Source organism: Balaenoptera borealis (genome assembly GCF_965194805.1).
Source record: "Balaenoptera borealis genome assembly, chromosome: 11".
In the NCBI taxonomy this organism is placed as follows: domain Eukaryota; kingdom Metazoa; phylum Chordata; class Mammalia; order Artiodactyla; family Balaenopteridae; genus Balaenoptera; species Balaenoptera borealis.
In genome coordinates, this window is record NC_138868.1 from 6,660,420 (window position 1) to 6,684,871 (window position 24,452).

General features: G+C 43.2%; 2 protein-coding genes and 1 long non-coding RNA gene across 6 annotated transcripts; 1 reads left to right on the top strand and 2 right to left on the bottom strand.

The window, feature by feature from the left end:
- Positions 1 to 5,574: 5,574 nt before the first annotated feature.
- Positions 5,575 to 11,207, bottom strand: LOC309605694 (barrier-to-autointegration factor-like). 4 transcript variants are annotated; one of them, XM_082341808.1, is made up of 3 exons: positions 11,075 to 11,207; positions 10,266 to 10,413; positions 5,575 to 10,020 (listed from the first exon to the last, which is right to left on the bottom strand). In XM_082341808.1, the coding sequence occupies exons 2-3, from the start codon at positions 10,386 to 10,388 to the stop codon at positions 9,865 to 9,867; spliced, it is 279 nt and encodes a 92-aa protein (XP_082197934.1). In that variant the 5' UTR covers positions 10,389 to 10,413; positions 11,075 to 11,207; the 3' UTR covers positions 5,575 to 9,864. The 4 variants fall into 4 exon arrangements, with proteins under 4 accessions (XP_082197934.1, XP_082197932.1, XP_082197933.1 ...); XM_082341806.1 differs by having other exon boundaries at positions 11,071 to 11,207; XM_082341807.1 differs by having other exon boundaries at positions 11,035 to 11,175.
- Positions 11,208 to 11,558: 351 nt separating this feature from the next.
- LOC309605690 (putative RNA-binding protein EIF1AD) lies at positions 11,559 to 14,133 on the top strand. Its single transcript, XM_082341799.1, is given in 8 exon segments — positions 11,559 to 11,763; positions 12,252 to 12,317; positions 12,395 to 12,592; positions 12,740 to 12,840; positions 12,842 to 12,846; positions 12,949 to 13,057; positions 13,230 to 13,277; positions 13,816 to 14,133. Coding segments are annotated over 6 exon segments (495 nt in total). The 5' UTR covers positions 11,559 to 11,763; positions 12,252 to 12,317; positions 12,395 to 12,505; the 3' UTR covers positions 13,961 to 14,133.
- A 1,782-nt stretch (positions 14,134 to 15,915) lies between these two features.
- Positions 15,916 to 24,218, bottom strand: LOC309605696. Its single transcript, XR_014231508.1, has 2 exons — positions 22,824 to 24,218; positions 15,916 to 16,652 (listed from the first exon to the last, which is right to left on the bottom strand). It is a non-coding gene; the product is annotated as an uncharacterized lncRNA (long non-coding RNA).
- Positions 24,219 to 24,452: the final 234 nt, after the last annotated feature.

A 24,452-nucleotide genomic window follows, 5' to 3' on the forward strand; every position in this document is an offset into this window, starting at 1 on the left:
CTTTTTTTCCCTAAAGGGCTAGCCACTTGTCCCTATACCATTTATTGAGTGGTTCATTCTTTGCTCACTGGTTCAAAATACCTTTTTTAAAATAAATGAAATTCCTGCATATATATGGATCTCTTCGGAATCTGGCCCACTGATTGTGTGTGCACGCGCCATATTTTATAGCATGATTGATAACTCATTCTCCCTCACCCTTGCCCCATCATTCCTTGGAATTTTCCTGTTTTCTTTTACATAAAAACTTTAGGATGAACTGGTCATTGCATTTAAAAGTTCTGTTGCAATTTCTATTGGCGTGGTTTTAAATCTCATAGTGTGATTTGGAGAGGAGTGGTACTTAACAGTTGTTTTTGATCTTCCTATACAGAAATGAGTTATGTGTGTTCTTTTATAAGATGTCATCTTCTGGGAATTTCTTGGTGGTCCAGTGGTTAGGACTCCACACTCCCACTGCAGGGGCCACTGGTTTGATCCCTGGTTGGGGAACTAAGATCCTGCAAGCCATGCGGCCCAAAAAAAAAAAAAAATGTTGTCTTCATATGGGTCTAGTTCAATGTAGTCTTAAGAATTTTAGAGCTATTTGTCGTTATGAATGGGTTCTTTTGAAATTACATTTCCAGCCATCACTGGCAGGTAGGAAAGCTGTCCATCTCTGTGTGCCCACCTATTTATCTAACTGAATTCTCATTAGTTCTAAGAGTTCTTCAGTTGATTCTCTTGGCTTTCTGGATAGAGTGTCAAATCGTATTCTACCAGCGGCAGTTTCATCCTGTCCTTTACACTCATTTCTTTTGCTTGTGAATTATGGAGGCCAGGACTTCCAGTATAATGTTGAATGGCACCCTTGTTTGTTCCTCTCTTAGTGAGAATTGTTCTCATGTTTCATCATGAAATATTATTCTTGCTTTGGGTTTCTGGTTGATAAACTTCATTAGGCTGAAGATGTTTCCTTCTGTACCCAACTTACTGAGTGTTTTTTTCCTTTATTCAACAGTGATGAATTTTGACATTTATGAGATAGTCAAAAGATTTTTTTTATTATTGCACTGATTTACATGATTAGGTTTCCTGGTGTTGAACCATTCTTGAATTCTGATGTAAACTCTGCTTAGTTTTATATTTATTTCTTCAGGATTTTTGTATCCTTGGGCCAATTTCATTTTTTATTTTAATGATCTCTGTGTCCCATTTTGACAACAACCTTATGCTAGCCTTGTAGAATGGGTTTGGAGACATTTAATCTTCTTCTTTGGACTGGAGTAATTTATAGAAAAGGAGTTGTTTTGGGACTTCCCTGGTGGCGCAGTGGTTAAGAATCCTCCTGCCAGTGCAGGGGACACAGGTTCGATCCCTGGTCTGAGCCTGCGCTCTAGAGCCCGCGAGCCACAACTACTGAGCCCTCGTGCCACAGCTACTGAAGACCGCGGGCCTAGAGCCCGTGCTCCGCAACAAGAGAAGCCCCTGCAATGAGAAGCGTGCATACCGCAACGAAGAGTAGCCCCGGCTCGCCACAACTAGAGAAAGCCTGTGTGCAGGAATGAAGACCCAATCTAGCCAAAAATAAATACATTTTTTTTTTTAATTTTTTTAAAAGAAAAGGAGTTGTTTCTTCTGGGTTTGATTGAATTTTAATTATAAAATCTGTGCTTGATTCCTTTTTTAAGGGTAGATCTTTGACTGCCTTGTAATTTTTCTGTGGCATTTTATTCAAGTTTTCTATCCTTGAGTCAATTTCGGTAATTTATATTTTTTTAGAATTGTGCGTTTTATGTATATTTAAGCCTTTTTTGGCAAAACATCATGCGTACTATTTGTATCATTTGGGACTGTCTTACTTAAAAGTGACAAAAGTCTAATTCAAACCCGCAGAAGCAAACAAGGGCTCATTGGTCTGCAGTCTCAGGGCAGAGCTTTAGGCAGAGCTGACCTAGGCCAGCATGGTTTTGTCATGGCTCTCATTTATTTCTTGGATTGTCTGTGCTCCTCTTGGTTGAGCAATCCCTTTCTCCCTGTAGGTTTTTTCTTCAGGAAGCTCCAGTTTGCACTTGGTCCTGACAGACAAAGAGTTACTTCTTCAGGATCCATGAACTTCAGGGAAGACCGACTGGTCTTGCTCTGGTCACTTGCCCTCTCCTGGTAACCACTCTGGCCAGGGCTGAGTAGGGGGAATAAGGGGAGGCGAGATGAGCCTCCCTGACCCATATGACATGCGTTTCCCAGGGAATAGAGAGGTTCTTTTACCCAAAAAGGGGGCAAGGGGTGAGAGCAGATAAAACAACAAACATTTGTCGTTTCTGTTTTGGGAGGGTTTTTTTGGCCATACTATGCAGCTTGTGGGATATTAGTTCCCCAACCAGGGATTGAACCCCGGGGCAGTGAGAGCGCCCCGGAGTCCTAACCACTGGACTGCCAGGGAATTCCCAAAACAACACACGTTGTCCTGAATTCTGTGTATTTTATTTTCTTTGACTAGCTTTGCAAGATACCTGTCTACTTTATTGGCCTTTTCCTTCTGTTTCTTTGGGGTTATTTGCTCATTCTGACTTCTTGGGTTGTATGCTTAATTAATTTCAGACTTGTTTTCTAGTACCTTTAGGGCTAAAAATCTTCCTTTAAGTACTCCTTTGTTTCCTGCTTTTTTTCTTTTTTTTTTTTTTTGGCCAAGCCGCATCGCTTGCGGGAATTTCATTTCCCTGACGAGGGATTGAACCCAGGCCACGGTAGTGAAAGCACTGAGTCCTAACCACTGGACCACCAGGGAATTCCGTTTCCCACTTTTTCGGGTGTATTTGTGTGATTTGGGGGGGGGCATTGTATCTAAGCTTGGCCTTATGTTTTTCTCCAGCCCTCAGTGATTCTGTGATCTACCTAATAACCTCTTTTTTCTTCCTAAAACCTTTTAAGCTCGACTTATCCTTCTCTCATCAGCCATATAACTCCTGGGGGTCATACCTAGGAATTCTGATGGAGGTAGAGTCCTTGTATTCTGCATACTGTTCCCCTTTGTCATTCTCCAAAGTTGAATTCCACCTCTATTCTCCCAACTTAGTAGTGGAGTCCAACCGTATATGAATAGATCTCCCCGAATGAGCTGACGTTCAGGAGCCCTCTTTCCCCAATGCCATGGCCAGTCCATGTGATTTGTTGCCTAATAGTACCGACCCCTGCTGCAGTTAGGTTTGAGACTTGTGGCCCGTCAGACTCTGCACATCTATCACTTTAGGACCAAGCTTTACAGCCAGGTCATTTCCATCGGACCCCCCCATGCAGCCCAGCTCACTTTCCTCCCTTGTCATCCAGCCACCCATGTATGTGTGCCAAGGAGCACCCATGGCACTCAGCTAGCCGCATGGTTTTTCTCCTGTAATATGTAAACGTGGTGAGATATCTTGACACAGTTTCTCATGTTAAGACATCCTTGCATTCCTGGAATAAAATAGCCACGATACATTTTTCAGTGTATTGCTGGATTTGGTTTTCTGATGTTTGGGAGGATTTTGGCATCCAGGTTCATAAGTGAGATGGTTTAAGCTTTTCCTTTCCTGTGTTGCCCTTGTCTGGGTGGTTTTGTTTTGTTTTATCAAGGTTATGCCAACCTCATAAAATGAATTGGAGAATGTTCTCTCTCGTTATTAGTGTTTGTGTAAGACTGGGATTTTACACTTCTAAAATTTTTGGTAAAACTTACTGTAAAACGACCTGTGCCTGGCATTTTTGCAGTAGGTTTTTTTTTTTATAGACACTATCATTTTTTTTAAATTAATTAATTAATTAATTTATTTTTGGCTGTGTTGGATCTTCGTCTCTGTGCGAGGGCTTTCTCTAGTTGCGGCGAGCGGGGGCCACTCTTCATCGCGGTGCGCGGGCCTCTCACTGCCGCGGCCTCTCTTGTTGCGGAGCACAGGCTCCAGACGCGCAGGCTCAGTACTCGTGGCTCACGGGCCCAGTCACTCCGCGGCATGTGGGATCCTCCCAGACCAGGGCTCGAACCCATGTCCCCTGCATTGGCAGGCAGACTTTCAACCACTGCACAACCAGGGAAGCCCTGCAGTAGGTTTTTAACTCTAGATTTTTATTGAATATAGGATTGCTCAGGTTTCTGTTCTTGAGTCAGTGATATTTTCAAGAAAAAATATTTTCATATTTTCTTATTTTATCTATGGCACAAAGTTATTTGTAGAATTGCCTTATGTTCATAATCTTGACTGTATCCAAAGTTATATCCCCTTTTTTATAGCTAATATTATTTGTTTGTGCTTTTTCTTTTTTACTCTTGTCGATCTTGGCAGAAGTTCATTTATTACTCTCTTCAGGGCACTGGCTTTTTTGTTATCATTCCTCATTGTTAGTTTTTTTCTATTTCATTAATTTCTGCTCTTACCATATTTCTCCTTATACTGCCTTTGGGTTTATTCTGTGGTTCTTTTTCTAACCCTTTTGGTTTGGTCCTTAACTCATTGATTTTCAGTTTTACCTCCTCCCTCCCTCCAAAACTAGTTAGGGAATTTTCAAATCTGAAGAAAAAGTAAAATAATTATAAAATAAGTACCTGTGTACCCTTCAACAGGGTCACTAATTTATAACATTTTGTCACATTCTACTTCTCTATACATACAAAACACACAGGTTTTGCATTTAGTTGTTACATCTCTTTAGCCTCTTAATTTAGAATAGACTTCTTAACATTTTTTTGGTTTATTTTTCAAAAAATAGACTTTTTAACAAGTTCAGGCCAGTTTTCTTATAAAAAATGTCCTGGGTTTGGATTTGTGTGGTTATTTTTGTATGCTTAGATTTGAGTTAAACAATTTTAGCAAAAATAACCTAGAGCTGATGTGCTCTGACCACATCACCAGGTACAGAGATGACGTTCATCTATTGCAGATCACAAGGCACGTGATACAGGATGTCCAACTATTGGTGATGCTAATTTTGATCACCTGGGTAAAGGGATGGCTTCTAGGTCATTTTCCTATGAAGGTATTATTTTCCCTTTGTAATTAGGTAATCTGTGGGACACATTTAAGGCTAAAATTTCCCTTAATGCAGCTCTATAAGTATTTGTATTTAGTTGGGTTTTTTTAAAAAAATTGTGAAGTACACATAAAATTTACCATCTTAACCATTTTTAACTGTGCAGTTCAGTAGTGTTAAGTACATTGACATTGTTGTGCAACCAACCTCCAGAATTTTTTCATACCCGTTAACAACTCCCCATTTGCCCTTCCTCCAGTCCCTGACAACCACCATTCTATTGTACTTTGTTTCTTTGTTTTTTTATTTTTTTTGGCTGCACCACGCGGCTTGCAGGATCTTAGTTCCCTGACCAGGGATTGAACTCTGCCCCTCGGCAGTGAGAGCACGAAGTCCTAACCACTGGCCCGCCAGGGAATTCCCTACTTTCTGTTTCTCTGAGTTTGACTAGATACCTCAGATAAGTGGGCTCATTCAATAGTTGCCTTTTTGTGACTGGCTTATTTGTTTCACTTTGTATAATGTTTTCAAGGTTTATCCATGTCGTAGCATATGCCATAATTTCCTTCCTCTTTAAGACTGAATAATATTCCATTGTTTGTATGTGCCACATTTTTTTTATCCAAGAGTCAATGGACTCTTGGATTCTTTCCACCTTTTACCTGTTGTGACTAATGCTCTTATGAACATGGATGTACAGATATCTCTGAAACCTTGCTTTCAGTTCTTTTGGTTATATACCCAGAAGTGGAATTGCTGGATCACATGGCTATTTTTAACTTTTTAAGGACCCACCGCCATACTGTTTTCCATGGTGGCTGACCAGTTTGCATTCCCCCCCCATCAGTGCACACGGGTTCAGGTTTCTTCACTTCCTTGCCAACGCATTATTTTTTATTTGTTTGTTTGCTAGTAGCCGTCCTGATAGGTGTGAAATAACTAGTATTTTAATTATACTTTAGTTTTGACTGTTTTTAAATTTCCATCATGATGCCTTTTTTTTTTTTAACATCTTTATTGGAGTATAATTGCTTTACAATGGTGTGTTAGTTTCTTCTTTATAACCAAGTGAATCAGTTATACATATACATATGTTCCCATATCTCTTCCCTTTTGCATCTCCCTCCCTCCCACATGATGCCTTTTTTAGTCCATAAATTTTTTTTATTATTTTTTTTTAATAAATTTATTTATTTTTGGTTGCATTGGGTCTTTGTTGCTGCACACGGGCTTTCTCTAATTGTGGCGAGCAGAGGCTGCTCTTCGTTGCGGTGCGCGGGCTTCTCATTGCGGTGGCTTGTCCTGTTGCGGAGAACAGGCTCTAGGTACGTGGGCTTCACTAGTTGTGGCACACGGGCTCTGGAGCGCAGGCTCAGTAGTTGTGGCGCACGGGCTTAGTTGCTCTGCGGCATGTGGGATCTTCCCAGAACAGGGCTTGAACCCGTGTCCCCTGCATTGGCAGGTGGATTCTTAACCACTGCGTCACCAGGGAAGCCCTGCATTGGTCCATAAATTATTGTATATAAATATTTCATTGGTTATTTTTACTGACAGCACCTTCAAATTTACCACCACAAAAGTGAGGACTTGCCAATAACCCAAGCTACCATATGGCTCCACCCTCCCATCCTACCCCTCACCCATCCCATTTTCTGTTCTCCCACCCAAGGTAACTGTCTTTCTCGACTTTTGCTTTTATTTATTTATTTATTTTTGCCATGCCACGCTTCATGCAGGATCTTATTTCCCCAACCAGGGATCGAACCCGTGCCCCTTGCAGTGGAAGCACAGAATTGTAACCACTGGACTGCCAAGGAAGTCCCCATTGTAAAGTTATTTTTAACTTTAAGAAAAGGATAACACACTGAATGTTATATTTTGGGGCTGATTTCTTTCATTTAATATTACATTAGTATGTTTCTCCTTATTGCTAAGTAATTCTGTAGTTCATTGGTTTTGACTGTTTATAATATTTCCTGTGGGACTATATCAAGTTTATCCGTTCACTTTTCTGATGGTTTTTGGGTTTTTCCCATATTTTCGCTGTTGTAAACGTTCTTGTGTGTGTGTCTTTGTACGTGTGGGAGGGTTTTTCATGAGACAGTTCCTAAGCGTGGAATTTCTGTGTCACAGCTTTAGGCAGTGCTGCCAAATGCTTCCCAAAGTGGTTGCACTGTTTGACATTCACCAACTGTGGAGCCTTAGAGTGGATTTAATGACCTCTTCCTATAATCTGTTGATTTTTCCTTAAGCCATTTTGAGTTTGTGTTAAGTGCAACATGTTTAAAACTGCTATCTCTTTCTGTGAATGGAACCCTTTTTCATGGAGTGACTCTTTCCATCCCTACAGATGCCTCTTATCTTAGTTTATTTCATCTCATGTTAGTGTTGCTACCCCAGGTTTTTTCTGGTTAGTATTTTTGCCTGATAAATAGTCTTCCTATTTTTTTTCCAGTTTTATTGAGAAATAATTGACATACATCACTAAGTTTAAGACGTACAGCATGATGGTTTGATTTACATATATTGTGAAATAATTACCGCAGTAGGTTCAGCTAATATCCGTCTTCTCGTATAGAAATTAAAAAGAAAAGAAAGGGAAAATTTTTTTCCTGGTAATGAGAACTCTTAGGATTTCCTCCTTCGACAGCTTTCCCCTGTATCTATCCTCCAGCAGTTAGCTCTAGTCATCATGTTGTACTTTACATCCCTAGTACTTTTTCTTTTTCAATTAAAAAAAATTTTTTATTTTTTGGCTGTGTTGATCTTTCTTGCCGCGCGCGGGCTTTCTCTAGTTGTGGCGTGTGGGCTTCTCATTGCGGTGGCTTCTCTTGTGGCCGAGCACAGGCTCTAGGCGTGCGGGCTTCAGTAGTTGTGGCATGCAGCTCAGTAGTTGTGGCTTGCGGGCTATAGAGCACAGGCTCGGTAGTTGTGGCACACAGGCTTAGTTGTTCTGCGGCGTGTGGAATCTTCCCAGACCAGGGATTGAACCCATGTCCCCTGCATTGCCAGGCGGATTCTTAACCACCTAGTACTTTTATAACTGGAAGTTTGTCCCTTTTGACCACCTTCCTCCAATTTCCCCTCCTCTCACCCCCGTCTTACATTCTTTTACTTTGTATCTTTGCGTGTCTTCATGTCCTAGGTGTATCTGGATTCTTAAAAATAGAATCATGATTTTTCTTTTAACTGATAATGTTTATTAACTCATTTTAATAATTGGGATATTGGTCATAAAAACAATCCAGTTAAAAAATGGGCGGAAGACCTAAATAGACTTTTCACCAAGGAAGACATACAGATGGCCAAGAGGCACGTGTAAAGATGCTCAACGTCACTAATTATTAGAGAAATGCAAATCAAAACTACAATGAGGTATCATCTCGCGCCGGTCAGAATGGCCATTATCAAAAAATGTAGAAACAATAAATGCTGGAAAGGGTGTGGTGAAAAGGGAACCCTCCTGCACTGTTGGTGGGAAGGTAAATTGATAAAACCACTATGGAAAACAGTATGGAGGTTCCGTAAAAAACTAAAAATAGAACTACCATATGATCCAGCAATCCCACTACTGGGCATATACCCTGAGAAAACCATAATTCAAAAAGAGACATGTACCACAATGTTCATTGCAGCACTATTTACAGTAGCCAGGACATGGAACCAACCTAAATGTCCATGAACAGATGAATGGATAAAGAAGATGTGGCACATATATACAGTGGAATATTACTCAGCCATAAAAAGAAATGAAATTGAGTTATCTGTAGTGAGGTGGATGGACCTAGAGTCTGTCATACAGAGTGAAGTAAGTCAGAAAGAGAAAAACAAATACCATATGCTAATGCATATATATGGAATCTTAAAAAAAAAAAGTGGTACTGATGAACCTAGTTGCAGGGCAGGAATAAAGAGGGAGACATAGGAGAATGGACTGGAGGACATGGGGTGGGATGGGGAAGCTGGGGCAAAGTGAGAGTGGGATGGACATATATACACTACCGAATGTAAAATAGTTGGCTGGTGGGAAGAAGCAGCATAGCACAGGGAGATCAGCTTGGTGCTTTGCGATGACCTAGAGGGGTGGGATAGGGAGGATGGGAAGGAGGCTCAAGATGGAGGAGATATGGGGACATGTGTATGCATATGGCTGATTCTCTTTGTTGTGCAACAGAAACTAACACAGTATTGTGAAGCAATTATACGCCAATAAAGATCTATTAAAAAAATAATTGGGGAGCTTCCCTGGTGGCACAGTGGTTGAGAATCCACCTGCCAATGCAGGGGACACGGGTTCGATCCCTGGTCCGGGAAGATCCCACATGCTGCAGAGCAACTAAGCCCGTGAGCCACAACTACTGAGCCTGTGTGCTGCAACTACTGAAGCCCACGCGCCTAGAGCCCGTGCTCCATAATGAGAAGCCCACACACTGCTACAAAGAGTAGCCCCAACTCGCCGCAACTAGAGAAAGACCACGCGCAGCAGCGAAGACCCAACATAGCCAAAAGTAAATAAATTAAATAAATTTATTTTAAAAAAGAAAATAATTGATATATTGGGACCCATCTGTCTAATTTGAATGACAGTTTGGATAGATATAAAATTCTAGATTCTAAATGCTTTTCCTTATACTTAGAAAACACTACTTCATTGTTTTCTTGCAGCCAGTCTTGCTATTGAAAAATCTGATGTCAGTCTGATTCTGCTTCCTTTGTATGTGATACACTTTTTCTCTCTATAAGATTTATCTCTGATATTCTTAAAGTTCTATGTGATATATATATGAGTTATTCCTTTTTTCCTCCTTTTGGCACGCTGGGCTTTTTTGGTCCAGTGTGCTTCCATGTTTGTATTATTCCCGGAAATTTGTGTCCATTATTTCTTCAAACATTTTCTCCCTCCGCGTCGCACCACTCTCGAAGGCACCCGAAGCAGTCCCGGGACTGCTTGGCGTTCGCGCCGCACGTGTCCTTCAGCCATTCCCGGAAAAGATCTTCATTTTTCCTTAGCACCAGAAACTGACCAAGGACCACATAGGCCTGCAAGACGGGCAAAGCAAAAGGCGGGCTGCTGAGCGCTCTGTGGGACTAAGAACAAGAAGGCCACTTCCGCGCCGCTCCCAGCACAGGAGCCCAGGAGACGGGGCAGGCTCCAGCCTGCGGGCTCTGCAGATCTCACCGCCCATCCCCAACAGGTACACGCACTCTCCTCACTCCCCAGCCGCGGGGAAGCACTGTAGTCGGCCACCCCCGGCCCTCCCCGGCTGCACGCAGCCACCCAACACCTTGTCAAAGCCCCTTTCCTCCAGCTTCTTGCCCAGGACTTCGCCAATCCCGGCCAGGCTTCCCACTGGCTTTTCCCCCATGGGCTCTGCCACGAAGTCTCGGTGCTTTTGGGAGGTTGTCATCTTGATCAGGCTTAATCTGGGAATCCTAAGAAAAGGGAGGTTACGGCTAAAAACCCGGGAACTCTCGAAGGCCCACTGGCAATCTCACAGTAAGAGAGAGCTAGAGCATCCGTTAGGGAGGCTTTCTCGATTTCCCCCAGTTTACGGATGAGAACACAGATCCAAGAAGAGTTTTTTCCTCACAGTTCAAGACAAAGGTCTCTGCCACTCCCTGCGGGAGCTGCGTTTTGGTACCGCCCCACAGGAGAAACTATCCTGCCCTACCAGGTGGTGCACGCAGGACAAAAGGCGTCGGTCAGTACCCAGGGCCCATCCTAAAGCTCTCACTGCTCTGTGACCTTGGCTGGGCAAAGGCGGCACTTACCCAGCCTAGAACGACCACCTGGTCCGAAAAGCAAATGAAGGGCTCTCCCACCCGCCCAACAGGGCTGCTCACACAGCGAAGGCGCAGCGGGAGCGCACACACCCGCTCAGCCAGCCCCTCAAGCTGCACGCCGCCGGCCTTCTCCGCGTCCCAAGCCGCCGGGCCCGCCCACAACGCGCCGCGGCCGAACCCTCTCAGAGGGCGCGTCCGAGAGCGCATCCTCTGGCCCGTCGCAGCACTTGCGGCCCCTCCCCTCCCCCTCCTCCCCGCGCCTCCTCCGACCTCCAGCCCGGGCCTTGCTCCGCGGCTCGCACTCACCCACAGCTCCGGTTCCCGTAACGGCTTCTCCCGCCACCCGGCTGCTCCCGCCGATCCCTCAACCCACTAGAACTTTCTTCCACTTCCGCTTCAGGGTCGCCTCAAGGGCCGCCTTAAAAAAAAAAAAATCTACATTGGTCACTTCTAGCCGCTTAGAGTCACCGAGTTGAGGCATTTTCCCCCCGCCCCGGACCTTGAGGGCGCCCTTAGTAGACGCTCCTTTCCGGTTGCTTCGCGGGAGGCCGGGCTGCCTTCTGTGGTCTCGCTTCTCGGGAAGCATTTCCGGTCTCAGGGAGCAGAGGTCTGTGATAAGAAAACTTTATTTCTCTGCTGCACGGCATCCGGAACTTAAAGGACTTAGCCTTGGCCGACCTGATGGTGGGAAGAGTTAGAGGGACGGACAAGGAGAGAGGCGTGTTCAGAAGACTTCCGGGAGAGCGCCGGAAGTACGGTGTCCGACTCAGGCTGACCCGCGCCGTCCTCCTCGCTGTCGGGCTTGCGGGAGTCTGACGGGAACCGGAGGCGCCGGAGACCTGAATCCAAGAAGACTCCACTGTCGTGACCGCAGGCAAGTCCTTTTTCTGGGATTTCATTGGCTCAGCTGCGAAGTGAGTTGTGGACGAGCCGATCTCAGCGTCTCGCCTGGAGAGCGGGGTCTTTCAGGCAGCGCCCTTGGGATTCGAGGGCCAGAGAGTAAGTATGGGGCTTTCTCTCTGAGCGTTTTTCCTCCGGAATAGGGAGGCAGGAGGGGAGGGGGCGGCAACTAGGGATGACACGTCGGAGTTTCCTTTGGAAGCCATCAGTCTCCTGAGTACGCATTAGTCCTTGTTTTTTCAGTACCCAAGTCAGAAACAGTACATGTCGAAGACCAAGCCAGCCTACCCTGACCTTTAATTAACTCGTTCCTGACTTGGATTCTCCTAACTTGTCTTTGTCTGTACTGTGTTGAGAGATTGAGCATCTGTGTTGTGTGGTTGTGCTGCACCTGGGATGTACAAGCACGTTGAGGAAGAAATGGTTTATCTCACTCCTTCCCCAAGTGGTTGCCAGGATGATTTATTTATCTAGAACACGTATTTAGTTTTTGTGGTTATGTCAGTACTTGAGAATAATACGAGTTTTTTTACGTGCCTTACACTGTGCTAAGTGTTTTGCTTACGATTATTTTGTTTTAATAACAGTGCTCTGAGTTAGCTACTGCTTTTCTCTGAGGTCTAAAGAAATTGAACAGCCAGGAAATAACCAAGGTAGGATTTGAATCCAAGCAATTGGATTTCAGAGCTCATGTTCTTAACCAGGACACTGTGTCACTCCTCAGTAAAAGGCTTCTCCCCATCTTCAAAACAGTCGTGCATTCTGAGCCTGCCATCCAAGAAACTCAGGAGGAGGAGTTGATAGTCTCTGCATCCCTCACCGCCCTGGAACAGGACCCAACATGTCTCAGGCCACCAAGAGGAAGCATGTGGTGAAGGAGGTGCTGGGGGAGCACATGGTGCCCTCTGACCAGCAGCAGATCGTGAGGGTGAGTGGCATTGGGGACCAGCTGCTCAGCCTCCCCCACCCCTCCACTCCTGTTGGGCCCCTGGGATGGGGGCAGGGTGCACCACAGCTCAGTGGGTGTTGGAACTGGCTGATGAGGCTGACTGGTTCTTGGTCTCTCCTGGACCAGGTACTCAGGACCCCAGGGAACAATCTGCATGAGGTGGAGACAGCCCAGGGGCAGCGCTTTCTGGTGAGCATGCCCTCCAAATACCGCAAGAACATCCGGATCAAGAGGTGAGAGAGGCAGCCCTTTTGGAGACAGAACCATTTCCTATGGCCTCAGCTTCTGCCACTGCAAGCAGGACTGACTGTACTTTTTTTTCTCTCTATCGGCAGGGGACTTTCTCATCGTTGACCCTATTGAAGAGGGAGAGAAGGTGAAGGCTGAGATCTCCTTTGTGCTCTGCAAAGACCACGTGCGCTCTCTGCAGAAGGAGGGGCTCTGGTAGGGTGGTCCCTTTGGTCACTGGCTGCCCTACTTATCTGGAGGATTTACTTCCTAGCTGTGGAATTAGGGGAGGGAAGATCATGACATCTCAGGCAGGAACAGCTGGAAACAGCTTTTTTGCTGAGGGGTTTGTCTGTCCTTTCTGACTTCGGCTCTTCTCTTGGCACAGGCCGGAGGCCTTCTCCGAAGTGGCTGAGAAACACAACAACCGGAACAGGTGAGGCAGAAGTCCTGGGGTAGGGAAGACAGAAAATGGGGCTTCAGGCCTTGGTACCTTGAGAGGAAATAGAACCTTCCTTCATTCCTACATAGGGTCCCTGGTGAGAGCTTCTGAGTTTGTGGTTAAAAGTATGGCTTAAAAGTCAGATCTCCTGGGTTAATGTTCCGGCTTTTCGAGTTATAACTGAGTGACTTTAAGCAGATTAACCTGTAAAATGGGAGCTTTGTAAGGGTTAAGGAGACTAATGCTTGTAAAATTGCTGAGCATAGTACCTGGTAAGCAATGTGGGTTCATTGAGTGTCGGTTGTAGTAGAATCATTATTATTAAAATCAGTAGCTCTAGCAAACTTTTGAGGTGGGGGTGAGGAGGAGGTAGTTTCTTGCTGCTTTCTCTTGGCCAAGTTTCCTGCGATTCTCTCTGTGTCTGACTCGCTGAGCCCTGACTGCTTGGCCATATGGTCCTCCTTTTTGTGGGGCTTCTTGGTTTCCCCAGAAGGCATTGGGCTAACTGTCCTTTCCCCCCGCCCTGATGCAGACAGGCTCAGCCAGAACTCCCAGCTGAGCCACAGTCATCAGTAGAAGAGTCCAGCTCTGAAGATGATTCTGACCTTTTTGTTAACACCAACCGCAGACAGTATCATGAGAGTGAGGAGGAGAGTGAAGAAGAGGAGACAGCCTGAGACCCCGGGACCCACTTCTCCTCTTGCTCAGAGACTAGTCCTTGGCTCCTCTGAGCTTGGCCATTCCCAGGAGGCTCTGTGGATCTTTCCCCCTGGATGGGGACAAGGCAGGGCCCTTCTCTGAACTGACTTTCTGACATAGGAGAATTAAACCCCTGGTGGGTGGTGACTTATGCTGGTGTCGGAGTGGCTCTTTGGAGGAAGGAGGGACATGTGGTAAAGTTAAAAACTGCTCCTAGGTGGTGGCCTCATGGGCAGGTGGGCTGAATGGGCAGGAAATGGGAAATGGCTGGAATCTTTCCTAGTTTCTCCCTCTCTCATCGGGCACTTAGTAAGTGCCAGGCCCTGTGTGCTTCCCTGCGTGTAGTTAATAACTGGGAGCATTCCCACTTCATTGCCTGCTTGCAGTTAGTACTGACTCAGGCATTCAGGATTACAGCGGGACTTAGTGCCCATCTGCCTCTAAGAGACCCTCAGGATGAATTTCACAGTGCCTCGTCAGCTGTTCTCCCTGCCTTTCTAGTCACCTGTGACTGCAGGAGCGCCCACCTCCATGCTGCTGTGTACATGCCCTGGTTGGTGGCCTCCTCGTGGCTGCTCAGACCATCACTCCTCAGCCCTCGTGCAAACCACATCATCCCACTTCTCCTTGGAAGCTTTTTACCTCTGACTGTACATTCTCCCTCTTCATTGCTGGCATTCACCTTTTAGTCACTGCTCAGACGTTGAAGTTTACCTCCTGGCTTAGAGTCTTCTACCCTTGCTTCCATCATTGTTTTTCTACATCCCATGGATGGGCCCGTTCAGCGCTGTGGCTACCTAGGTCCTTGATGTCCCCATCGCTGATGCCCTTGTCTTCTATTTCAGGCCTGTTGCCTATATCCGTAGTCACTGTCTGGACCCCTGACGTCACTAGAAATTGCAACACCATTTGAATTCAAAAACCTGTACAATCACCACCTCCAGGCCTCCATGCTCAACTACCACCCCTCCCGCCCCCCCACAGAAATTCTTTATCTTCATCCTCCAGCCCTGCCACATTCTCACCGTCATCTCCTATCTTCACTTCCTTCCCTGTGCAGCATCAATTCCGTGGTCTACGCCCTGTACTCCCTTTCTTCCTCCATCGTGTTCATCTAGTAAAACCTAACCTTGGTCAACCCAGTCATTCACCTCTGCCTGTACGCAAGTAACTGTTAGAGAAAACAGCCAACCTGGTTCATTAGTTTTACCTTAAATTCGTAATTACAAACCTCAGATGGCCACTCATCACTGCCTGGCAGATCTACCCTGGGATGTCGTATTAGAAAACTTTTTTTAAAAAATAAATTTATTTATTTATTTATTTTTGGCTCTGTTAGGTCTAAGTTTCTGTGCGAGGGCTTTCTCTAGTTGTGGCGAGCGGGGGCCACTCTTCATCGCGGTGCGCGGGCCTCTCACTGCCGCGGCCTCTCTTGTTGCGGAGCACAGGCTCCAGACGCGCAGGCTCAGTACTCGTGGCTCACGGGCCCAGTCACTCCGCGGCATGTGGGATCCTCCCAGACCAGGGCTCGAACCCATGTCCCCTGCATTGGCAGGCAGACTTTCAACCACTGCACAACCAGGGAAGCCCTGCAGTAGGTTTTTAACTCTAGATTTTTATTGAATATAGGATTGCTCAGGTTTCTGTTCTTGAGTCAGTGATATTTTCAAGAAAAAATATTTTCATATTTTCTTATTTTATCTATGGCACAAAGTTATTTGTAGAATTGCCTTATGTTCATAATCTTGACTGTATCCAAAGTTATATCCCCTTTTTTATAGCTAATATTATTTGTTTGTGCTTTTTCTTTTTTACTCTTGTCGATCTTGGCAGAAGTTCATTTATTACTCTCTTCAGGGCACTGGCTTTTTTGTTATCATTCCTCATTGTTAGTTTTTTTCTATTTCATTAATTTCTGCTCTTACCATATTTCTCCTTATACTGCCTTTGGGTTTATTCTGTGGTTCTTTTTCTAACCCTTTTGGTTTGGTCCTTAACTCATTGATTTTCAGCTTTACCTCCTCCCTCCCTCCAAAACTAGTTAGGGAATTTTCAAATCTGAAGAAAAAGTAAAATAATTATAAAATAAGTACCTGTGTACCCTTCAACAGGGTCACTAATTTATAACATTTTGTCACATTCTACTTCTCTATACATACAAAACACACAGGTTTTGCATTTAGTTGTTACATCTCTTTAGCCTCTTAATTTAGAATAGACTTCTTAACATTTTTTTGGTTTATTTTTCAAAAAATAGACTTTTTAACAAGTTCAGGCCAGTTTTCTTATAAAAAATGTCCTGGGTTTGGATTTGTGTGGTTATTTTTGTATGCTTAGATTTGAGTTAAACAATTTTAGCAAAAATAACCTAGAGCTGATGTGCTCTGACCACATCACCAGGTACAGCGATGACGTTCATCTATTGCAGATCACAAGGCACGTGATACAGGATGTCCAACTATTGGTGATGCTAATTTTGATCACCTGGGTAAAGGGATGGCTTCTAGGTCATTTTCCTATGAAGGTATTATTTTCCCTTTGTAATTAGGTAATCTGTGGGACACATTTAAGGCTAAAATTTCCCTTAATGCAGCTCTATAAGTATTTGTATTTAGTTGGGTTTTTTTAAAAAAATTGTGTTGAAGTACACATAAAATTTACCATCTTAACCTTTTTTTTTTTTAAACATTTATATTAACATATTTCCATACATATTTCCATACCAATACAAATATAAGATTTTTAGAAATTTCATGTAATGTCTGAAACATTTATATTAACATATTTCCATACAAATAACCCAGTGAAAGTTTAGTATTAGTTGTTTTGTTTGTTTTTTTTATACTGCAGGTTCTTATTAGGCATCAATTTTATACACATCAGTGTATACATGTCAATCCCAATCGCCCAATTCAGCACACCACCATCCCCACCTCACCGCAGTTTTCCCCCCTTGGTGTCCATGTGTCCATTCTCTACATCTGTGTCTCAACTTCTGCCCTGCAAACTGGCTTATCTGTACCATTTTTCTAGGTTCCACATACATGCATTAATATACGATATTTGTTTTTCTCTTTCTGACTTACTTCACTCTGTATGACAGTCTCTAGATCCATCCACGTCTCAACAAATGACTCAATTTCGTTCCTTTTTATGGCTGAGTAATATTCCATTGTATATATGTACCACAACTTCTTTATCCATTCGTCTGTTGATGGGCATTTAGGTTGCTTCCATGACCTGGCTATTGTAAATAGTGCTGCAATGAACATTCGGGTGCATGTGTCTTTTTGAATTACGGTTTTCTCTGGGTATATGCCCAGTAGTGGGATTGCTGGGTCATATGGTAATTCTATTTTTAGTTTTTTAAGGAACCTCCATATTGTTCTCCATAGTGGCTGTATCAATTTACATTCCCACCAACAGTGCAAGAGGTTTCCCTTTTCTCCACACCCTCTCCAGCATTTGTTGTTTGTAGATTTTCTGATGATGCCCATTCTAACAGGAGTGAGGTGATACCTCATTGTAGTTTTGATTTGCATTTCTCTAATAATTAGTGATGTTGAGCATCTTTTCATTTGCTTCGTGGCCGTCTGTATGTCTTCTTTGGAGAAATGTCTATTTAGGTCTTCTGCCCATTTTTGGATTGGGGTGTTTGTTTCTTTGATATTGAGCTGAATGAGCTGTTTATATATTTTGGAGATTAATCCTTTGTCCGTTGATTCATTTGCAAATATTTTCTCCCATTCTGAGGGTTGTCTTTTCGTCTTGTTTATGGTTTCCTTTGCTGTGCAAAAGCTTTGAAGTTTCATTAGGTCCCACTTGTTTATTTTTGTTTTTATTTCCATTACTCTAGAAGGTGGATCAAAAAAGATCTTGCTGTGATTTATGTCAAAGAGTGTTCTTCCTATGTTTTCCTCTAAGAGTTTTATAGTGTCCAGTCTTATATTTAGGTCTCTAATCCATTTTGAGTTTATTTTTGTGTATGGTGTTAGGGAGTATTCTAATTTCATTCTTTTACATGTAGCTGTCCAGTTTTCCCAGCACCACTTATTGAAGAGACTGTCTTTTCTCCATTGTATATCTTTGCCTCCTTTGTCATAGATTAGTTGACCATAGGTGCGTGGGTTAATCTCTGGGCTTTCTATCTTGTTCCATTGATCTATGTTTCTGTTTTTGTGCCAGTACCATATTGTCTTGATTACTGTAGCTTTGTAGTATAGTCTGAAGTCAGGGAGTCTAATTCCTCCAGCTCCATTTTTTTGCCTCAAGACTGCTTTGGCTATTCGGGGTCTTTTGTGTCTCCATACAAATTTTAAGATGATTTGTTCTAGCTCCGTAAAAAATGTCATTGGTAATTTGATAGGGATTGCATTGAATCTGTAGATTGCTTTGGGTAGTATACTCATTTTCACAATGTTGATTCTTCCAATCCAAGAACATGGTATATCTCTCCATCTGTTGGTATCATCTTTAATTTCTTTCATCAGTGTCCTATAGTTTTCTGCATACAGGTCTTTTGTCTCCCTAGGTAGGTTTATTCCTAGGTATTTTATTCTTTTTGTTGCAATGGTAAATGGGAGTGTTTCCATAATTTCTCTTTCAGATTTTTCATCATTAGTGTATAGGAATGCAAGAGATTTCTGTGCATTAATTTTGTATCCTGCAACTTTACCATATTCATTAATTAGCTCTAGCAGTTTTCTGGTGGCAGTTTTAGGATTCTCTATGTATAGTATCATGTCATCCGCAAACAGTGACAGTTTTACTTCTTCTTTTCCAATTTGTATTCCTTTTATTTCTTTTTCTTCTCTGATTGCTGTGGCTAGGACTTCCAGAACTATGTTGAATAATAGTGGTGAGAGTGGACATCCTTGTCTCGTTCCTGATCTTAGAGGAAATGCTTTCAGTTTTTCACCATTGAGAATGATGTTTGCTGTGGGTTTGTCATATATGGCCTTTATTATGTTGAGGTAGGTTCCCTCTATGCCCACTTTCTGGAGAGTTTTTATCATAAATGGGTGTTGAATTTTGTCAAAAGCTTTTTCTGCATCTATTGAGATGATCATATGGTTTTTATTCTTTAATTTGTTAATATGGTGTATCACATTGATTGATTTGCGTATATTGAAGAATCCTTGCATCCCTGGGATAAATCCCACTTGATCGTGGTGTATGATCCTTTTAATGTGTTGTTGGATTCTGTTTGCTAGTATTTTGTTGAGGATTTTTGCATCTATATTCATCAGTGATATTGGTCTGTAATTTTCTTTTTTTGTAGTGTCTTTGTCTGGTTTTGGTATCAGGGTGATGGTGGCCTCATAGAATGAGTTTGGGAGTGTTCCTTCCTCTGCAATTTTTTGGAAGAGTTTGAGAAGGATGGGTGTTAGCTCTTCTCTAAATGTTTGATAGAATTCACCTGTGAAGCCATCTGGTCCTGGACTTTTGTTTGTTGGAAGATTTTTAATCACAGTTTCAATTTCATTACTTGTGATTGGTCTGTTCATATTTTCTGTTTCTTCCTGGTTCAGTCTTGGAAGGTTATACCTTTCTAAGAATTTGTCCATTTCTTACAGGTTTTCCATTTTATTGGCATAAAGTTGCTTGTAGTAGTCTCTTAGGATGCTTTGTATTTCTGTGGTGTCTGTTGTAACTTCTCCTTTTTCATTTCTGATTTTATTGATTTGAGTCCTCTCCCTCTTTTTCTTGATGAGTCTGGCTAATGGCTTATCAATTTTGTTTATCTTCTCAAAGAACCAACTTTTAGTTTTATTGATCTTTGCTATTGTTTTCTTTGTTTCTATTTCATTTATTTCTGCTCTGATCTTTATGATTTCTTTCCTTCTGCTAACTTTGGGTTTTGTTTGTTCTTCTTTCTCTAGTTTCTTTAGGTGTAAGGTTAGATTGTTTACTTGAGATTTTTCTTGTTTCTTTAGTTAGGCTTGTATAGCTATAAACTTCCCTCTTAGAACCGCTTTTGCTGCATCCCATAGGTTTTGGGTCGTCGTGTTTTCATTGTCATTTGTCTCTAGGTATTTTTTGATTTCCTCTTTGATTTCTTCAGTGATCTCTTGGTTATTTAGTAACATATTGTTTAGCCTCCATGTGTTTGTCTTTTTTACGTTTTTTTCCCTGTAATTCATTTCTAATCTCATAGCGTTGTGGTCAGAAAAGATGCTTGGTATGATTTCAATTTTCTTAAATTTACTGAGGCTTGATTTGTGACCCAAGATGTGATCTATGCTGGAGAATGTTCCGTGCGCACTTGAGAAGAACGTGTAATCTGCTGTTTTTGGATGGAATGTCCTATATATATCAATTAAATCTATCTGGTCTATTGTGTCATTTAAAGCTTCTGTTTCCTTATTTATTTTCATTTTGGATGATCTGTCCATTGGTGTAAGTGAGGTGTTAAAGTCCCCCACTATTATTGTGTTACTGTCGATTTCCTCTTTTATAGCTGTTAGCAGTTGCCTTATGTATTGAGGTGCTCCTATGTTGGGTGCATATATATTTATAATTGTTATATCTTCTTCTTGGATTGATCCCTTGATCATTATGTAGTGTCCTTCCTTGTCTCTTGTAACATTCTTTTTTTTTTTTTTTTTAATTTATTTATTTATGGCTGTGTTGGGTCTTCGTTTCTGTGCAAGGGCTTTCTCTAGTTGTGGCAAGCGGAGGCCACTCTTCATCGCTGTGCGCGGGCCTCTCATTATCGCGGCCTCTCTTGTTGCGGAGCACAGGCTCCAGACACGCAGGCTCAGTAATTGTGGCTCATGGGCCTAGTTGCTCCGCGGCATGTGGGATCTTCCCAGACCAGGGCTCGAACCCGTGTCCCCTGCATTGGCAGGCAGATTCTCAACCACTGAGCCACCAGGGAAGCCCCTCTTGTAACATTCTTTATTTTAAAGTCTATTTTATCTGATATGAGTATAGCTACTCCAGCTTTCTTTTGATTTCCATTTGCATGGAATATCTTTTTCCATCCCCTCACTTTCATTCTGTATGTGTCCCTAGGTCTAAAGTGGGTCTCTTGTAGACAGCATGTATATGGGTCTTGTTTTTGTATCCATTCAGCCAGTCTATGTCTTTTGGTTGGGGCATTTAATCCATTCACGTTTAAGGTAATTATCGATATGTATGTTCCTATGACCATTTTCTTAATTGTTTTGGGTTTGTCTTTGTAGGTCCTTTTCTTCTCTTGTGTTTCCCACTTAGAGAAGTTCCTTTAGCATTTGTTGTAGAGCTGGTTTGGTGGTGCTGAATTCTCTTAGCTTTTGCTTGTCTGTAAAGCTTTTGATTTCTCCATCAAATCTAAATGAGATCCTTGCCGGGTAGAGTAATCTTGGTTGTAGGTTCTTCCCTTTCATCACTTTAAGTATATCATGCCACTCCCTTCTGGCTTGCAGAGTTTCTGCTGAGAAATCAGCTGTTAACCTTATGGGAGTTCCCTTGTATGTTATTTGTCGTTTTTCCCTTGCTGCTTTCAATAATTTTTCTGTCTTTAATTTTTGCCACTTTGATTACTATGTGTCTCGGCGTGTTTCTCCTTGGGTTTATTCTGTATGGGACTCTCTGCGCTTCCTGGACTTGGGTGGCTATTTCCTTTCCCATGTTAGGGAAGTTTTCGACTATAATCTCTTCAAATATTTTCTCTGGTCCTTTCTCTCTCTCTTCTCCTTCTGGGACCCCTATAATGCGAATGTTGTTGCATTTAATGTTGTCCCAGAGGTCTCTTAGGCTGTCTTCATTTCTTTTCATTCTTTTTTCTTTAGTCTGTTCCGCAGCAGTGAATTCCACCATTCTGTCTTCCAGGTCACTTATCCGTTCTTCTGCCTCAGTTATTCTGCTATTGATTCCTTCTAGTGTAGTTTTCATTTCAGTTATTGTATTGGTCATCTCTGTTTGTTTGTTCTTTAATTCTTCTAGGTCTTTGTTAATCATTTCTTGCATCTTCTCAATCTTTGCCTCCATTCTTATTCCGAGGTCCTGGATCATCTTCACTATCATTATTCTGAATTCTTTTTCTGGAAGGTTGCCTATCTCCACTTCATTTAGTTGTTTTTCTGGGGTTTTTTCTTGTTCCTTCATCTGGTACATAGCCCTCTGCCTTTTCATCTTCTCTATCTTTCTGTAACTGTGGTTTTTGGTCCACAGGCTGCAGGATTGTAGTTTTTCTTGCTTCTGTTGTGTGCCCTCTGGTGGTTGAGGCTATCTAAGAGGCTTGATGGGAGGCTCTGGTGGTGGGTAGAGGTGACTGTTGCTGTGGCTGTCAGAGCTCAGTAAAACCTTAATCCACTTGACTGTTGATGGGTGGGGCTGGGTTCCCTCCCTGTTGCTGTGGCGGTCAGAGCTCAGTAAAACCTTAATCCACTTGACTGTTGATGGGTGGGGCTGGGTTCCCTCCCTGTTGGTTGTTTTGCCTGAGGCAACCCAACACTGGAGCCTACCCGTGCTCTTTGGTGGGGTTAATGGCAGACTCTGGGAGGGCTCACGCCAAGGAGAACTTCCCAGAACCTCTGCTGCCAGTGTCCTTATCCCCACGGTGAAACAGAGCCACCACTCGCCTCTGCAGGAGACCCCCCCCAACACCAGCAGGTAGGTCTGGTTCAGTCTCCCCCAGGGTCACTGCTCCTTCCCCTGGGTCCCGATGCACACATTACTTTGTGTGTGCCCTCCAATAGTGGGGTCTCTGTTTCCCCCAGTCCTGTCAAAGTCCTGCAATCAATTCCCACTAGGCTTCAAAGTCTGATTCTCTAGGAATTCCTCCTCCCGTTGCCAGACCCCCAGGTTGGGAAGCCTGACGTGGGGCTCAGAACCTTCACTCCAGTGCATCTTAACCATTTTTAACTGTGCAGTTCAGTAGTGTTAAGTACATTGACATTGTTGTGCAGCCAACCTCCAGAATTTTTTCATACCCGTTAACAACTCCCCATTTGCCCTTCCTCCAGTCCCTGACAACCACCATTCTATTGTACTTTGTTTCTTTGTTTTTTTATTTTTTTTGGCTGCACCACGCGGCTTGCAGGATCTTAGTTCCCTGACCAGGGATTGAACTCTGCCCCTCGGCAGTGAGAGCACGAAGTCCTAACCACTGGCCCGCCAGGGAATTCCCTACTTTCTGTTTCTATGAGTTTGACTAGATACCTCAGATAAGTGGGCTCATTCAATAGTTGCCTTTTTGTGACTGGCTTATTTGTTTCACTTTGTATAATGTTTTCAAGGTTTATCCATGTCGTAGCATATGCCATAATTTCCTTCCTCTTTAAGACTGAATAATATTCCATTGTTTGTATGTGCCACATTTTTTTTATCCAAGAGTCAATGGACTCTTGGATTCTTTCCACCTTTTACCTGTTGTGACTAATGCTCTTATGAACATGGATGCACAGATATCTCTGAAACCTTGCTTTCAGTTCTTTTGGTTATATACCCAGAAGTGGAATTGCTGGATCACATGGCTATTTTTAACTTTTTAAGGACCCACCGCCATACTGTTTTCCATGGTGGCTGACCAGTTTGCATTCCCCCCCCATCAGTGCACACGGGTTCAGGTTTCTTCACTTCCTTGCCAACGCATTATTTTTTATTTGTTTGTTTGCTAGTAGCCGTCCTGATAGGTGTGAAATATCTAGTATTTTAATTATACTTTAGTTTTGACTGTTTTTAAATTTCCATCATGATGCCTTTTTTTTTTTTAACATCTTTATTGGAGTATAATTGCTTTACAATGGTGTGTTAGTTTCTTCTTTATAACCAAGTGAATCAGTTATACATATACATATGTTCCCATATCTCTTCCCTTTTGCATCTCCCTCCCTCCCACATGATGCCTTTTTTGGTCCATAAATTTTTTTTATTATTATTTTTTAATAAATTTATTTATTTATTTTTGGTTGCATTGGGTCTTTGTTGCTGCACACGGGCTTTCTCTAATTGTGGCGAGCAGAGGCTGCTCTTCGTTGCGGTGCGCGGGCTTCTCATTGCGGTGGCTTGTCCTGTTGCGGAGAACGGGCTCTAGGTACGTGGGCTTCACTAGTTGTGGCACACGGGCTCTGGAGCGCAGGCTCAGTAGTTGTGGCGCACGGGCTTAGTTGCTCTGCGGCATGTGGGATCTTCCCAGAACAGGGCTTGAACCCGTGTCCCCTGCATTGGCAGGTGGATTCTTAACCACTGCGTCACCAGGGAAGCCCTGCATTGGTCCACAAATTATTGTATTTAAATATTTCATTGGTTATTTTTTTTTTTTTTAAATTTATTTATTTATTTATTTTTGGCTGTGTTGGGTCGTTTCTGTGCGAGGGCTTTCTCTAGTTGTGGCAAGCGGGGGGCCACTCTTCATTGCGGTGCGCAGGCCTCTCACCGTCGCGGCCTCTTTTGTTGTGGAGCACAGGCTCCAGATGCGCAGGCTCAGCAATCGTGGCTCACGGGCCCAGTTGCTCCGCGGCATGTGGGATCTTCCCAGACCAG

Excerpts from the sequence above, each read along its gene's own strand:
- LOC309605694 (XM_082341808.1), bottom strand. The coding sequence starts at position 10,388 with ATGACAACCTCCCAAAAGCACCGAGACTTCGTGGCAGAGCCCATGGGG. Across the intron at positions 10,021-10,265 it reads AGGAAAGGGGCTTTGACAAG|GCCTATGTGGTCCTTGGTCA; the intron begins GTGTTGGGTGGC and ends CCCGTCTTGCAG.